The 16,901-nt window shown below is 41.5% G+C and overlaps 1 protein-coding gene across 1 annotated transcript in view; it reads right to left on the bottom strand.

Moving 5' to 3' along the window:
- The window catches only part of ZDHHC8 (zDHHC palmitoyltransferase 8), a 71,386-nt gene that overhangs the window by 21,031 nt on the left and 33,454 nt on the right, over positions 1–16,901 (bottom strand). Inside the window, exons 2-5 of the mRNA XM_083149802.1 lie at positions 5,847–5,968; positions 4,360–4,517; positions 1,992–2,164; positions 737–839 (exon numbers count right to left, since the gene is read on the bottom strand). Coding sequence (XP_083005928.1) covers positions 737–839; positions 1,992–2,164; positions 4,360–4,517; positions 5,847–5,968 — 556 coding nt within the window. The remainder of the gene's footprint in view (positions 1–736; positions 840–1,991; positions 2,165–4,359; positions 4,518–5,846; positions 5,969–16,901) is intronic.

The raw sequence follows: 16,901 nt of genomic DNA, 5'->3' as shown, positions 1-16,901 counted from the left end.
AAATGAGTTTCTCTGTGATTACATGTGTTCTTGTAACTCAGTGGTGCATGCCCTGCCACAGTTTTAGCAATCCATTATATAAAATCTGTGGCAGGGCATGCTGGGACATGTAGTTCCATAACAGCTGGCGGGCCATGAGTTTGACACTACTGCTGTAACTTCTTACCGCGGAAGCGAAGAGTAAGGTGCTGCTCTTTTGAAGGTTAGAAGGGTGCCTATGTATATGATCAATTACGTTTACTGGGTTAACACTGATGTAGTTTATTCACTGGTTGACCTTTCTTACCTTTTGTATTAAATATAAATAAAATTGGATGAACACATACACATTTTACAGCTTCTACAGGACTTTACCTATTATCTATGATGTTCTAATAAAGTCGGCCTGCAGACAGTTCCATTATATCCTGTTTAAAAAGATTCCTTTATCTCCTCACAGAACTGTTTTGTTAATCTAATTAAGGTGTAAAAATCTCTCAAAAGACAATATTTGGAGGGTTCAGGCAAAAGGCAACAGATGTGTGTGCGACAACACTGGGGCTTGGCGAGGACCATACAAATAACATATGGCATTACGGGTAGAGCGTAAGCCAACATTACAGGATTGCTTTCAGCCTGCACAGGGCATAAGAAAATATACAGTAGCTCAGTATACACAGTTCCCTAGGTAAGGCATAACGGAAGACAAAAAGTCAAGGTTACCATCATATAAAACATTTTGGGTACCCATTCTTACCTGTTCATTGGTGGTGCGGCCCCGAACAACTAGAACAATATGAAAACCCGTGAGGCCGATAACAGGGATGAAAAATAAGCCAGCCACGCACATTACCGATATCCTGCACAATAGGTATTAAGGAATATTTAGCAGTATTTCATAATACGGTGTTACTTTTTTTATCTAGCAGATATCGGACAACTTATTGTAATGCCACCATATCCTAACAGGACTCTTCTCTGTCCTATGCAACAAAACTTAGTGAATTGTATTTCTCAAGGTTCAGGGCTGCCTTGAAGTCACAAGCAAATATTATGAATTTATTGTGGCTTGAACATAGACAACTTTTACGGTGGACATTTGTGATCACAAAGAACCCCCCACCAAACACCCCTCCCCCCGAACTACAACCACCACTTTTCCAATCCCTCTAAATACAAAGCTATACTTTGAATTATACACACTATCCCTTTTTTATTTATGTAGATAGATAGATAGATAGATTGATTGGCGGCACTCGCCGAAATAAATCAGACCACACCAGGTGGATAGGGCTGATATTCGCCTGGTGTGGTCTGATTTATTTCTGCGAGTGCCGCCAATCCATCTCCCTCTGCATACCGACAGCCTAGCAGCTGTCTTTGGAAGGGCACTGCGTTATTCACTTTGTTTTCTGCTACATATACACACATATATATATATATATATATATATATATATATATATATATATATATATATATACATATACACACACACACACCTAACCATACTCTGTTCCATGGTTTTGTTTTAAAAAAATCCAAAAGACTAATAAAAAATAAAAGTGCAGTAAAATGTACAAAAACACAGTAAAATGTAGAAAATGTACAGAAACTGAACAGACAAGTGCTTCAATAGAATTTTTTTCAATAGGATTTAAATACAATGTAATTGTTATTTATGTTTTATAAAGTTTAGCTTTTACTGTACAAATTGCTTCCATGGAAAACATTACACTATTGTCCAAGTACATCTCTCCCAGCCCAACCTTCCAAAACAACATATTAATTGGCTGTCTTAGTACTAATTAGTGGATAATGATGTCTGAGCCAGGCTGAGTGAATGAATAGTGTAAGAGCTGTATTAAACTGGCAACAGTGATCAGTGTCTAATTTAACAAAGGTCAAAGTGGCCAAACTAGACAAGAACAGACCCTATTTCCAAGCAGACCATTCAAATTGCACAAATGAATAGTTAAAAAAAAAAAAATCAAATCATTCCAGAAAGGATACGTAATACTGGTATGGGCTTCTCCCAGCACCTCCAGATGGTGTAGGACAAATATGAGGCCAAATGTAAAGACACCGACCATGTGCGTGCTCAGCGACAGCAGGAACAGGAAGAAATAGCGATAGTTTCTGCGACCTATGCAGTTATTTACCCAAGGGCAGTGATGGTCAAAATCCTACAACAAGATAAAGTGTTAAAGAATACTTATGTATCATTTATGTTTTTGCAACAATTGTGGCTATTTCTGTAAAGGACATGAGCATCCCCTTAGGTCACATATTACAATGCTACAGAAGGTTGTACATAACAAATAATATTCCAGCAATCATTTTCTAATCCAGATTGTACTGTACATATGAGAACAAGAATAGGATTAGTAAATTGCTATGGGCAATAACTTTACTTTTCTTTGTGAAACATTTTAGTAATGGTACCCTAAGAATCAATTCATGCTGTCTCTGATGGAAGAGAGACCCACCAGGTTAAGTGCTGCTAGAAAGTATTTAAGCCTACATCTTATTCGGTTGCTAATGTTAGGTATCAGTTATTTTACTGGTAGTCAGACTTTGTCACTTTTAAGATCATTGTTAATTACTCTAATAAGAATTCAAATAGCGTTCATTTGGTCAATTATTTACTTTCATTTTACTAGAAATGATCCATAAAGACTGTAAAATATAAAAAAAAATTGTGCAAAATGAAATGATTTTTTCTTTGTACTCAAATGCACCAGATTTTATGGATTTTAGCAAAGTTGCTAACATCAACCTAACCAAACATATACTTTTAATGGGGTGCATTGTTTTCCTAGGAGTCCTTCAGCCAACATAATAACATTCAGAGTGTGCCAATAGTAATATTTAGCATCACAATGGGCCGTATTCAATGAGAATATTCACGGCGTGCAGCGAATCCTGTTTAGGATTCGCTGCACAGTCGCCACTGCCCGCCGTGTTCCGGAGCCTCGCTGTCCCCTCTGTTCAATGTCGCAGGGACTCGCTGCCCCTGACGGCGAGTGTGAACCCCGAGCCTGAGGACGGTGGCAGGCAGGGAGATGGAAGTCTCCCTGCCTGCCCCAGAACGTATATGGGGGGTAGGTGGGCTCCCTGGGAGCCAGGCAGCACAGGCTGCCCCCTGGGAGAGCTAGCAGGGGACCAGGTATTCACTGCACCCGATCGTGCATATGTAATGATCGGGTGCAGTGAATATATGAATTTCTAATGAGCGGCTCTCGGCTCCCTGCCCCCTGCTCTGTGTAAAAAAATTTAAATTAAATATATATTCATGTGCTATAAGCACATGAATAAAAAGAACATGCCCCTTCACAGAATAAAATTCCTGATTTTTTTACACCAAATGTAAAACAACAACAACTTTATTTTAAAAGTTCACTTTCCACTTCACCATGAAAAGATGGCGATTTGCTACACGGCGAAAATCACTTAGAAAGACTGCGAGAAGTGCACATTAAATAATCAATTTAAATATATATCAGGGGCTAAAACTCACATTTACTAACATTTAAAAGTTTAATGTAAAAATGGTCTGTTAGTAAATGCCTGTTTTTGTCACTGAAACAAAACACATGTTTAGAGTAATACCCCTTTTACACCGCCGCAAAACCCTGAGTCTTTGGCAAGCCAGGCCCGGGTCAGCGGCGGTGTAGATGGGACACGCTGTGTCCCTTTACATGGGACTTCTACCCAGGTCCTGACCTGCCTAGAACACGGTAGGACCTGGGTAGAGGGCGGTGTAAATGGGTACGCCGAGTCATCCGACGCAGCTCAAATTTACATCAATGGGGGACGTACAACCTGCGGACTGCAGCGTCTGCAGGTTGGATGGGGGGGGACGGGGTGGTGGGGCACAGACAGCCTGCGCTGCTGTCTGCTATACTCTGCAGACAGCAGTGGCAGCAGCTGAGGAGGTGAATGGATTCCTGTGTGTGGCATCCATTCACCTCCTGGACAAGGGCTGGGGGGTGTACGGGGCTGGGGGCAACCCAGCAGATTACCTTAGTGCTGGGCTTGCCCCCAGCGCAGCGGTCCGGGTCCCGGCGGCAGCAATCGCCGCTCAGAGATGTCATCTCCAAGCGACGGCTCAGGAACCGCCTGCGCCGGGAGAGGGTGTGTGTGTGTAAAAGGGACCAAACGCCGGGTCGCACCCGGCTTGAAGCTGGGTCAAAAACTTGGGTGCGTCCCGGCGTTTTGGTGTAAAAGGGGTATAATTAAAATTGATCTTTGGCAAGTATACCCCTTATTGTGAATGATGGCACAGCTATATATGTTATCAAGTAGGTTCTGGGGCTGTTGAGAAAAATCAACAAAACCACCCTTATATGTAATCTCTGAGCCGTGGCATTGGGCTTACCTCCACACAGTTGTCACACACACTGCAATGTGAACAGCGAGGCGGGCGGTAAAAGTGGCAGGTGGCACACCATTTCATCCGTACTTGTATTCTTTTGATCTCCACATTCTTGTAGAGGGGGGCTCGGAAGTCATCGTCCTTATCTTCGTCTTCATCAGCTTATGGGGCCGAAAAATTTACAGGCTCAAAGAAGTGACTTTATCAGAGTCCAGAAGGCAATCGCCTTACACACAGATATATAAACATTTGTAAACAACTATAATTTCTTTATGTCATTTCTTAAGTACCAATAAGCACATCATTTTAGGCACGTTTCAATATTTTTGGGTGTGACAGTTCACTTATCATATGGAATAGGATTTATTACACAGTGAGAGTATGAGGCCCATGCAGAAATGAACAGCCAGTCCCAACTACGCTACTGCAAGACAGACATGGGAAAGTTACTTGTATCACACTTCAAAAAGATATGCCTTATAACTTGTAACAATGAAAAAAACAAAAAAAGATGAATCAACAAATAAAACCTTACACTAATAATTACCTACTTTCTTCATAAATAATTGCTTGTGTCTGCAAATAATTTATCTGCCCAGGAAGTGTTCCTGTAAAGCTCAGGCACCAAAAAGGACACAAGTCTATCCCTTTGATTCCTTACACAATATCAATGGTAAATGAAAAGAATATTTTAGTATGTTAAGAACATTGGGACTAATTCAGAGTTTGACCCTGACAATCGCCATAACACACCTGCATTTTTGCAGCCACTCCCCATTACCCCCAAAAAGGTGGTCTCTTCCTGATAATCATTCTACGATTAGATCCTCACTGCAAGCGCAAACAAACCTTTACACATGCACAGTGTGATCACAGAGCATACGCAGTCTGCCAATAATTGTTCAACTGCGAAAACATTAGTATTGCATTCAACTCTGAATCAGGCCCATTATATCCACTTAAGCAATACTAAATTTATATTAGGGATAATGCCCAAACAAACAAACAAAACGTATCACCTCCCATGCTCCTGGCAGAGAGAGAAAGAGATGCAAAACATTTGCAGAACTAATTAAGGCCAAGTTATTTTATTATAAACAACAACCACCTATCATTATACAGCGTGGCAGCAGAGAATGAATGACCCACAAACCAGGACTGTGCTATGCAATGTAACTGGCAGAGTTATTCACTTTGTGCTGAGTAAAGGGCTGCATCCTGCCCAGTTCGGCTAATCCCACAGCCACAACATCTTATTAATATTGATTGGATGAGCCAATGTAGGGTTCAGCTTAAGGTTTCCCTGTGATCTTAGCTGCTTTATACAGAAAGTAGGAGTCAGCACTACAATTTGAAAGAGAATTTCATGGTTATGATACACAGCCCTTTCTTATAAGCTGCATACTGATGAGGTATCCCATAAAGCCCTTCTGCTGAATGATTAACTACGACATTCACACTGGAGAGAGATAAATAAAAAATCATGTTACCTCTTGGGAAGATACCAGGATCCATAAAGGTTGCCATGCTGAAATTTGCCAACACAAACAAGAACACGAGCCCATTGTACACTGGGATGGCTGGAGAGATCTCTCTAGTTAGCCAGGGACACCTGAGGAAAAGGAGAGGATACAGGGTAAGGAGTAGAGTACACATGCTGGATCCAGAACAAATTGCAATAATAATAAAGACATTTCCAAAAGCTTAAAAACAAATTGATTTAAGTTGAATCCACGCAAAAAAAATAAGTTAATTATGATTATTTTGGGCAGCACGGATGGTGTAATGGTTAGCATTACTGCCTCACAGCACTAAGGTCATGGGTTCGATTCCCACCATGGCCCTAACTGTGCAGAGTTTATATATATTTTCTCTGTGTTTGCGTGAGTTTCCTCTGGGTACTCCGGTTTCCTCCCACAATCCAAAAATATACTTATAGGTTAATTGCCTCCCAACAAAAATTAACCCTAGAATGTCTAAGTGTGCGTGTACATGTGGTAGGGAATATAGATGGTAAGCTCCACTGGGGCAGGGACTGATGTGAATGTTGTACTGTACTCTGTAAACCGCTGTGGTATATTTGTGCATTATATAAAAAACTGGTAATAAATACATAATTTTACAACAAACACAATGCATAAGGTTACATAAATACTTTTGAACATGGATGTGAGTATGTTACAATCTTATAGCTCTATTTAGAGCAGGATGTGTACTGGCTACAGGAAAATCTCATTATATACCTTGCCTCATATTAATGCAAATTGTACAATGCAGTAATGTTTTGTATCTATTCAGAAAACGAACTTGTCCAGTGAGGTCTTACCAATCCTGGTAAGCAGTGCAAAGACAGACATATCGGAAGTGCAAAAAATCTACCTCACATTTTACATGCCTAGTGCTCCAGCGTCTGCCCACATCACACGCCTGACACTGGACTCAAGGGCCTGTATTCAATGATGGTCGCCGCGGCCGACAATGGGGTTAAACAGCGAGGATCTCAGAAAACCAGCGATCCTCGCTGTTTAACCCCCTCACCGACTACTCACTCTATTCAACATTCAAACACTGAAACCCATGGCTATTGCAGTGAATCAGCTTCATTTTACTGCGGGTTTCGCTGCTTTAGCAGCAAAATACATCGATGCCCCCTTGCTCCCAAAACAGAGCGAGGGGGAATCAGCGTATTAGGGGGGTCAGTTGAATACTGTGGGGGCGAGCGGTGACAGCGAGCAGGCAGCCCACCCACGGCATTGAACATACCCCAAGGGATGGATTGATGGTGAAGGAGAAGTAATCTTCACTGCTCCTCTACTACTAGCGGGGACAATTTCAGCTCATTTCCTCATCTCCAGAATTAGTTTTTGTTCTTCAATGATCTGCTCTCCTCATGTACGAGCAAATGACTCTAACACTAATCAGAATGCAGGGCCTTATGGGCAGAACTGTGATACGGATCCACTTTCAGAAATGGCTATTCTCTAAGTAGACTACGAATGGATGGAGTGGGAGGGGAAATCACCAATGCTTCTAGTAAAACACCACTCACCACAGTAGTAGTTTATTTTATGCTAAACAGTATCGCCCTAGTACATTGTATACACCAAATATGAAGATCAACCTACGGTAGTAGTGTCCAGTTCATTTTATTCCCCATGGAAGTGCACTAGTTTATATTATGTCATACAGTGCCATCAGTTGATATTATACCAAACTGTATCCCCATACCTGCCAACATTGGAGGAGACTGGGGAGGGACGGTTTTTCGCCGCTGTGGGGGCATGCCCAGAAGCTCTGTAAGCTGCTGGCCAGCCCCCAGCCCCTCTGCCTGAAAGAATAGACACTGTACGCATCTATTCACGGACTACAGGGGGGACTCCCAAATGCACACCCCCCCCCCCCCCCCCACCGTGGGAACATCCCAAAATACCGGGACGTTCCCGCGATAAGCAGGACAGTTGGGAGGTATGTATCCCCCTTGTTACAATATGTCCCACTGTAGCACTGACAGCACACATTATGCCGTATAGTGTCTATAGCTCCCACTATGCCACACTGGGGGCAGCTCCTATCTATAGGGGACACTTCCCAATGCAGGACATTCCAATTTGAGAATAGATCTTAATTTGGGAACAATTAGATTTGAAAGTAAAGCAAAACAGAAAGCAAGTAATTGTGCACCTTGGCAAGACCAAGTGGCAATGCAGGAGGGGCAGGTGTAATATACAGGGAGAGTTATATTTGGGTGGGTTGTGCGCAAACTGAAATCTAACCAGTACAGTTTAAATAAAGCTGTTTAATGTCTGTGCAAAAGCAGCCATTATTTTCCCTTCACAGAAAAAATATAAATGTATTTGCACCCTTTGCATTGTATCATGCTTTGTTTCAGATACAATTCTTTTTGCTTTATTTCCAATACAGAAATCAGCCCCTGTCCTTTTTTTTTTTTAACAGTCCTAATTCTCGGAGCTAAGTCCAGTACTGTCATAAGAATTTACTTATGCCAGAGGTATCTATGAGCATTAAACAAGATTGGGGATGGATCATTTCAGTGACAAATACCATTTTTCAAGCCTGGGCAATGGGATGGATCCAAATTCTTAGGCAATTTTATGGACAATTCTATAATCCCGATTGAGGGCTCCCCATCCTTTGCACTCACTAAAGCAATGCCCATGTCACCAACATAGCATGTTCAATTATCCACTCGTGCTAGCAATCTTTGGGACTGGTCACATGTCTGAACCACTAGATAGCCCCTGCTCCGACTGTAAGCAATTACAGCGCGTTTTAGCTCCATCTTCGCCTGTAAATTTTCTGAAATCCTCCCATTTGAAATAATGCCATGGTTCCCAATAACTAGATTTTCTTACATTTTTATTTTTTTAAACACACTAACACCCATATAGTTCAATACACCCTGAACAAGTACTGGTCATAAGCCATATACCTGGTGATTGAAAACACAAGGAACTACTACAAAAGGCAATTAGAACTTCACCCAGGAGGCTAGTAGCTGAATTAAACAGTTGTGACAACTGTAACCTTCTCATATCAGTACAAATGCCTCATGGTCCCTCAAGGACACAGCGCAGCGACCAATCCCGCCTTGAACTGAGATTATATGAATGGCGACAGCCAGACAGGAAGATAACATAGCCCGATAATATAAAAACAACACAATACTGCCAGTCAGTATGAAACAATGGAGGAAAGTTCTCCAGCAGCAGAAATGATTCAGCATGGATAAAGATAACCAATGTTTAAATGTCAGGAAACACAACGATCACTTAATTATCACAGAAGAACTAATAGCAGATTATTAAAGGGGTAACACACGACTCTGGATCCATAGCCAGCGATTCCGGCTATGGACGATTTCGACTATACAATTGCCCCTTGGAGTGCATGGAGCCGATTTTGGCTACATGCACGTGCAATTTTGACTCGGCTATTTGACCTTTGGCCAAACTCATCACCAGCAACATATTCAAAATTGCCTTACCTGTACAGTCTATTTTTCCTTGAGATACCGACCTTCAAGCAGTGAAAACACTGAGATTTTGAATAACTTTTCATACAATATTGGCTATATAGTCAAAATTGTAAGCCAAAATCTCACCTTTTCTCGCACTTTTACTGTCAGGATTTACTCTTAAAGTACTGAAAATAACAAACTAACAACACATTAAAACAGATGGGAAGAATATTCGGTACTTATATATGTTAGTTGGGCGCCCACTAAGCTATTTGCTTAGTTTTACGCATCCGCTCGCCACGCTTCGAGCTCGGTGGCTCACCACACTATATAAAATCAACTCCATGCCGACATGGATAGTGGGAGTATGAGCTTACTAACTATAGTGGGCGCCCAACTAACATAAGTACCGAATATTCACATACCCAACATAATGGTTACTAAACAAAACCAGCAAAGATCTGCACTCATTTTCACTTGCATATTTCATCCTTGTATACATCTATTAAACATACTAACTAAAAACACAGATGATCATCTATTTTAGGGCAAGATATACTAAGCAGGGGCGGATTACCCACGGGGCGAAAGGGGCGGTCGCCCCGGGGCCCCCACCCCACTGCTGCGCTGGTGGGTTTTGCACTTTTTTGAGCCGACATGCGGTATTTCATGCCCTACCATCCACTAGGGTGTGGAGGGAGAATAGAAAAGTACCCGGAGCATGGTAAGTGCAGCAAGACATACAAGGGGACGCAATACATTTTTTTTTTCAATATATATTTTATTGAAGCTTCAATAATTAGACAATATACAATGAAACTGTGTACACATATAATGCATAAGAGTGGTCCAACAATAAATTGTACATGTATGTCTTGTGGCGGTCTGAAACAATGAGAAGCTTCAAGTAACTTTTTCTAAACTTAATATAACAGTTCGAATCGTGAGGGCACTCCACACACACTTAGTGATGATCTATCTTGTAAGAAGAAAGCTGTGCGGTTCACAGCGGATTTAGATTATGCGTATATATATTGTACAACCTTATAACAATAATTTGTCATATTCTGTGTTTCACCTAGAAAGATGTGTGTGTGTAGTCAAACTGGCTTTTGTCCAAAACGGAGGACAAAACAATATAGACAACTTCAATAAAACAAACCATTGCCGCCTACCCGGTTCCCAAGGCCGCCGATCCATCCATGGGGCAATCCATCCATAGAAGAGGCTCGAGTAAGAAGAGGAAGAGGGAAAGAGTGAGGAGAGAAAGAGAAGGAAAGAGGAAGGGGGGGTATCGAAGTCGTAGAGTAAGGGAATTGAAATGACGCAATACATTTTGACGGTAGATGTATGAGTCGGAACATTTATCTACCGACTCCACAGCCCTGGACTTTACAACAAGTTGGATATGTTTCGTCGAATTCACAGCCGTTTCTCAACAATCCATGTCCATATTCGCCATGTCTACTTTTCGACACTCGACAGGCATGACATTGAATTTCGCCTGTCGATTTGCAGGCAAGCGGACCGAAAACGGCCTGGGATTCCAAGTGTCGGGAAGTTCTGACATTCGGAATCCTACACTGAATACCCCCTCTGTACATATATTTACATTGCAATCCCCAACAACTGACTGCACAGATCTACACCCATGCCATTGTTAATCCGGCCCTTATAGAACCATTGACAAACATTTGTATTAGTCTACATAGCCAGATATATTGTCACATTATTGTGAAGGTAAAGAAATTATTGGTCGTAACTCAAGTCTATGGCATACATTACCTAATTTATGATTTAAAAAAAAGTGCTGGGGTTTTATAGTTCTGTTGGACAGAATCAAAGCATAATGGGGTGGTAGTCCATTTGTTTTTATTTTTTTACGCAATATTAGGATTTGAAAGTCTGAATTATGATTCAACAAATAACATAGCTAATGATTTTGATGGTGTGTACACACGGTGAGATGTGCCGTGCGATTCGATCGCATGGCATGCATGCAATGGCATACAATTTTGACTATATAGTGCAGAACTGCACTATATATAGTCAAGGCAGCCAAAACTTTCTGCCATGTGATACGGGAGTGCACATCGGGATCGCAAGGGTTAAAACCCTTGCGATCTGCGTGCGATACCAATATGATTCTGACTATATAGTCAGAATCGCAGGGTGATTGTACCTGTGTGTACACACCATAAGATATGATTAACAAAAGGTCTGTGGAAAGGGAGAGAGGAAAACAAATACAAAAAAAGAGGAGGATAGAGCGGGTATTAAGTATTCAGTAACATAGGACATGTTGCAATGGATTGCCTTTTCTAAGTCTAAGAAATGTTGCGTGAAGGCCTTGTTCCTGCCTTTCATCAGTCACACTCTGTACAAATGAGTGTATGTGGGAGAAGAAGATTTTAAAGGCGTTGTAGTATTTTACAAACAAAAATATCCTTTGTGACTTTCAGAGGAATGGAAATTAGTGACCATGACAGTTTCTAGCGTGACATTATACTCAAAAAAATTAGTTAACACAGAAATAGTGCAGATTAAACAGCAAAGGTTTACAAAACTGCAATAATTATATCATCACAAAAATTAAATCACTAATAAAAAGTGATAGCACAGAACGCTAAAGCTGTGTACACACGCTTCGATTTGTCCCGGTTTTCGATTCGATTTTGCATAGAGGCAAAATCGAAACCTAATCGAAATCTAATTGTTTTTAGGACACTTTCGACTAGAATTCGATTCGATGCACGCTCCCGTTTCCTCTATATCGAAAAAAAATAGATGTGCAGCCAAGGAAATATCGAATACAATCCAGTAAATCGAGTTTTTTTTTTTTTATTAGACTACTTACATATACAATGATTGCAGTACATGATTAAACAAAATCACATAACGCATATAAAGATCATTTTGCTTTATTATTGTGGGTCACGATTTTCTGTTTGGGAAAAAAAAAAGCTTTTTCCAATCTTTTTGTTTTTAAGGATCTATGACCTCAATATGAAAAACTTTATTGCTAAAGTGAAAATAAAAAATAAAACACTATTGGAACTTCCCATTTTATAGATTTCATGCCTAGATCCTGAAGAGTACAGAAAGAGTTAAAGTCCTCGAACACAGAACAGAGAAGTCCTCTGAAAGGCCATCAACCCACACATGGAACAAAACAGCAGACAATAGATGTGCATGGGGATGTGCAGTCTCACTGTATTAGTAGGCCTAACAGATTAATGCCAAGGGCCATTGCACAAGAAGGTGTAGTAACCAGTCACTTCCTTCCATTAACCTCAATGGTGCACTGTCGGAGTAAGGATGCAGAGTGGCTTCAGCATACAGCACAGTGGTCAACCAGTCCTAATTTACAGCAAGAACACAAGTGTTTAATAGATCTGTAACAGGAAATTTCAATGTTTTTCAGGATTGACCAATAAAGTGTTGTTTTGTACGACTTCAACAAATAACAAATACTGTAAAAGAAGACAATGGGTCAGATTAAATTTTTATATTGCTCTTGATCTCCAGTCTAAAGAGACAACATATGTAATAAAAACATTTTTGCGCATATCACGATGAAGGTTGTGTTTAGCTATACAGTATATAAAGACTAAAACCTATCAAGCAAATGGGTGTGCAATGTAAAGTAGCAATTTGGCACTCAAAATGGTGACTCTTCGCGGATTATAGCTCCCCAACCCCCAAGCTGGAATGGCAGACGTGCCCGAATTTGAATAGCTCCGTTGGGCGCTTTCCAGTGGCTGCCGACAAAAACAGATTTGAATACGGCACAATGTGCAAAAAAAGAAAATTGCACTATGGTTCAAATCTAGCATGATTTTATGCCATATGACATAAGAGTATGAACAACTGGTTGAGCAGAAAAGTGTCCCAAGAAGCAATCCAACAAAGAATATAGGGATTTCTATCTGGCACTTCCAGGAGCATAATCACCATACAAACATCCATACTTAAAGAAGTCCAGAAACAAATCGCCTCTGGGACCAGGTACAGTGGATCGGAGTCAGACCTGTTAGCAAGGCTGCAATTTTTGCAGGTAGACAAAACCAGCAGCGGCTCCTACCTCATTGTAGAAGGGGGGCTTCCGCTGGTTGCGATGGATTTGAGGCAATCATTGGTATTCAAACAGTTTCTCCAGTTCTACATCCAGTAAGAATACTACCCTCAATGACCAAGTTTTTTAGTTTTAATTTGCAATCATGTTCCATTGCATGCCCCCTGATACATTAAACACCCATTGTGCCTCAGCTATACCACTCTATGCCCTCTTTTCCCCATTACACACTCCCTGCCATAGCCACCCCACTCTAGCCCCCCCTCCCCCATCACTTAATGCTGTGGATCTCCAGCCCTATGCTTAGAACAGCAACTGTACTGCTAACACTGGGCTATGACTTACACAGCGAGCGAGCATGGCTACATAGGCAAGTGCCGCATTCCTCCCTGCTTTATGACAAACTCATTGTGCTCAGCTCATACAAAGATAGGGTGATGGTGACAGGGTGTAGTCCATAACAGACACAGTGATGTACTGCTCACACTGCATAAAGTACTTTGTATACTCGCGCTGGCTGCCACTGCTGGTGTAGTAGTGCAGTGTATCCTTCCTTATCCTTACATAGTATAAAGCAAAAAGTTCTTGAAGCGCGTCTGTCTGAACACGCTAATCTTGCAAATCGCTGGACAGTTGATTGTGATCAACTCATTCTGCTCATCTCCCATACGGGGTAAGGCAATAATGAATATAGGAAAACCTTCCGGGAGAACTGCACTACCGAATAGCGAAAAACCACACACAAAAAATAAAATAACCGCCCAGTGGTTTTTCAAATTAGCGCGTTCAGACAGACATACATGCTTCATGCACTTTGCATTATACTATGTAAGGATGTGTATGTGTACGTGTTTTTAAAGGGACTACTGCTTTAAATACACTAAAGAACCATTTGGTACACAACGCTGTCCTATAGTTTACAATTGAAAATATCTACTTTTGTACTTCCGCTTCCAGATCCAGTCCACTAGGTTCCTAATTACACCAGCTATCTGCCTCTGAATGCTTTCCCTGATACATAAAGCAACGATCGCTCTCAGCCAAGCAGTAGACAGATTTAGATATAGATTACAGTGCTTGTTTCCAACAGCTGACGGTTCTGGTGGCATTGTAATATTGTAGGGTGCATTTCATTTTCCTGGCATAGCTTCAGTGCAATCATTCTCTTAAAACGCAAGGTCAATTGCTAGCTGCTACCTAATGGTACAGAGTGATTATTACCATCACGTTGCAGCATTTCTTTTCTCCACCACCTATACGTTAGGACTACGAATATTTGACATATTAAACAGATCCAATTATTGGTTGTTTTTCAACAAAAATTGTATGCAGAAAGCCAGATTCCTAAAGGAGGCCTCATTTTTTTTGTTTTTGTTGTCTTAGACATTAAAGAGTACGAGAACAATTCTGGGTCAGAAATACTCTTTATGGCTAGAGCAGCTGCAATGAAGGGGTTACTTTTCCCTTGCAGATGCGGTGATCTCATTGAAACCCAATCCTAGTCTGTCTGGAGTATTTCACAGCTTGTTAAACAGAAATGGCTAACCGCTGCAGTCGTTAACCCTTTCTCTGCCACAGCAAGTAGCATACAACCGCCATTGTATATTGCTGATGGTCCATATATCCAAACCACCAAGTTTCTATAATTATATAACACCATAAGTGATCATTTGTAGGTGTTTGCAATAAGTTTCTGAATCCAAAAAAAAAGTATTTTATGTACAAAGTGAGCATTACATTTTTTCAAAGTATTTACCAGAGGAGTCTGGGAAAAGTTTTATGAATTGAAACCACTTGGTGAAGCAGCTGGACAAGTCAGAAGCACGTATGTCTTCATCATGCTGGATGAAGGACTCCGATGACTTCAAAACCAATCCCACGTATCTTGCGCTTGATTTATGGGATCCAGAGGTGGATTTCCCACTAGGCAACCCAGGGAGGGAGGGAGGACCCGCTAATCCCCAGCCCACAGAAGGGAGGGGTGTTCGGGAGTCCAGCCCACCAATCTCCTGACCACCTGGGGAGGTGCTGCACTACCTTGGCTCAGTAATGCCCGCAAAGTAAAGTGGTGCTACTGTGCTTGTGAGTGTGCGTAATCTCCTCAGACAACTCTGTTTATCAGCAAGAGCTCCATGTTCGGTGGATGAAGGAAGATGGCTGAGGGGGAGCCTGGAACTGTAGTGTACTCCAGCTGCAGCAGCCCTCTCTCTCCCCCCTGCAGTGACTGTGGCGAGTCACCCTCCAATACAAGTGGCCTGTAATTATGTACCGGGGACATTCACTACGGGTGACATGTATAAGCGGCACTACAGGACGCATCTTGTGTAAGCGGCACTACAGGATGCATTCACTACATGGGTCATTAAAGTTGTACTTTCCTAATTGATATATTATTATCCTATATAATCAACCTTTCCATACAGTGTATCCATCCCCCTGACCCCAGTTCAACATTTCTGTGGGACTGGATCATCCAGTCCACCAAGAATCTCTGCAATCTCGATAGACCAATATGAGTTATGCAGCATTTATCCATCGTGTATGAATGCCTACTTCACTATAGACTGCAAGCTTTCATTTTTTCTACTGTATGTTATTACCCAAACATGTTATATTATGGTTTTGTTCTCGGATTATAAAGCACAATAGAATATGCTTCTGCTATACAAGTAAATGGTAATATGTGATCTATATATTGTTCTACACATTCAGGACTGAGGAAAGGCAGCAACATGAAGATTGTGCAAAATAACATTGTATCTCTCTGTAAGCAGATAAAGAAGATACAGAGAATATTTTGTTAGCTATCACTATAAAACACTCGGTGAAATACAGCTTGGGGTGTGGATCGTTTTATCGACCATAGTTAGGTCGACATGTGGAAAGGTCGACATGGGTCAAGGTCGACAGGGGTTTAGGTTGACATGTGTTAGGTCGACATGGGTTTTTCCACAGTTTTTTACCCGAATGTCGACACAGTCCACATGGACACAGTTGGAAGTCAATCGCAGCCCCTCGCATCGCTCGCAATGCTTCAGGCACGGAGCCTCGCTGCGCTCGGCACACTATTTTATTCTCCCACCGCGCCCTAGTGCAGTGGTTCCCAAACTGTGTGCCTAGGCACCCTGGGGTGCCTCAGGACACTTACAGGGGTGCCTTGGGTTGGTGGACCAGGATCAATTTATATTATTAATGGTCAATGGAACAGGCAAAAGCAGTGCTAGTGGCTGCCAATCATAACATTTGTGGACAAACAGGAGAAAATCCTGTCCCTCACCATATAACTGACATATAAACACCATGAATATAATTTTATATTTTTTTCTGAAATTCTTAATAAGAAACATTTGGCCTAGGGGCGCCTTGAAAACATTTTGATGCTCTAGGGTGCCGTGATTCAAAAAAGTGTGGGAACTCCTGCCCTAGTGGATGGTAGGGCATGAAATACTACCTGTCGACAAATGTCGGCTCAAAAAAAAAACAGTTTAAAAA

Source organism: Crinia signifera, chromosome 1, assembly GCF_055691185.1.
Source record: "Crinia signifera chromosome 1, ASM5569118v1, whole genome shotgun sequence".
In the NCBI taxonomy this organism is placed as follows: domain Eukaryota; kingdom Metazoa; phylum Chordata; class Amphibia; order Anura; family Myobatrachidae; genus Crinia; species Crinia signifera.
This window is presented reverse-complemented; position numbering and strand designations above follow the sequence as displayed.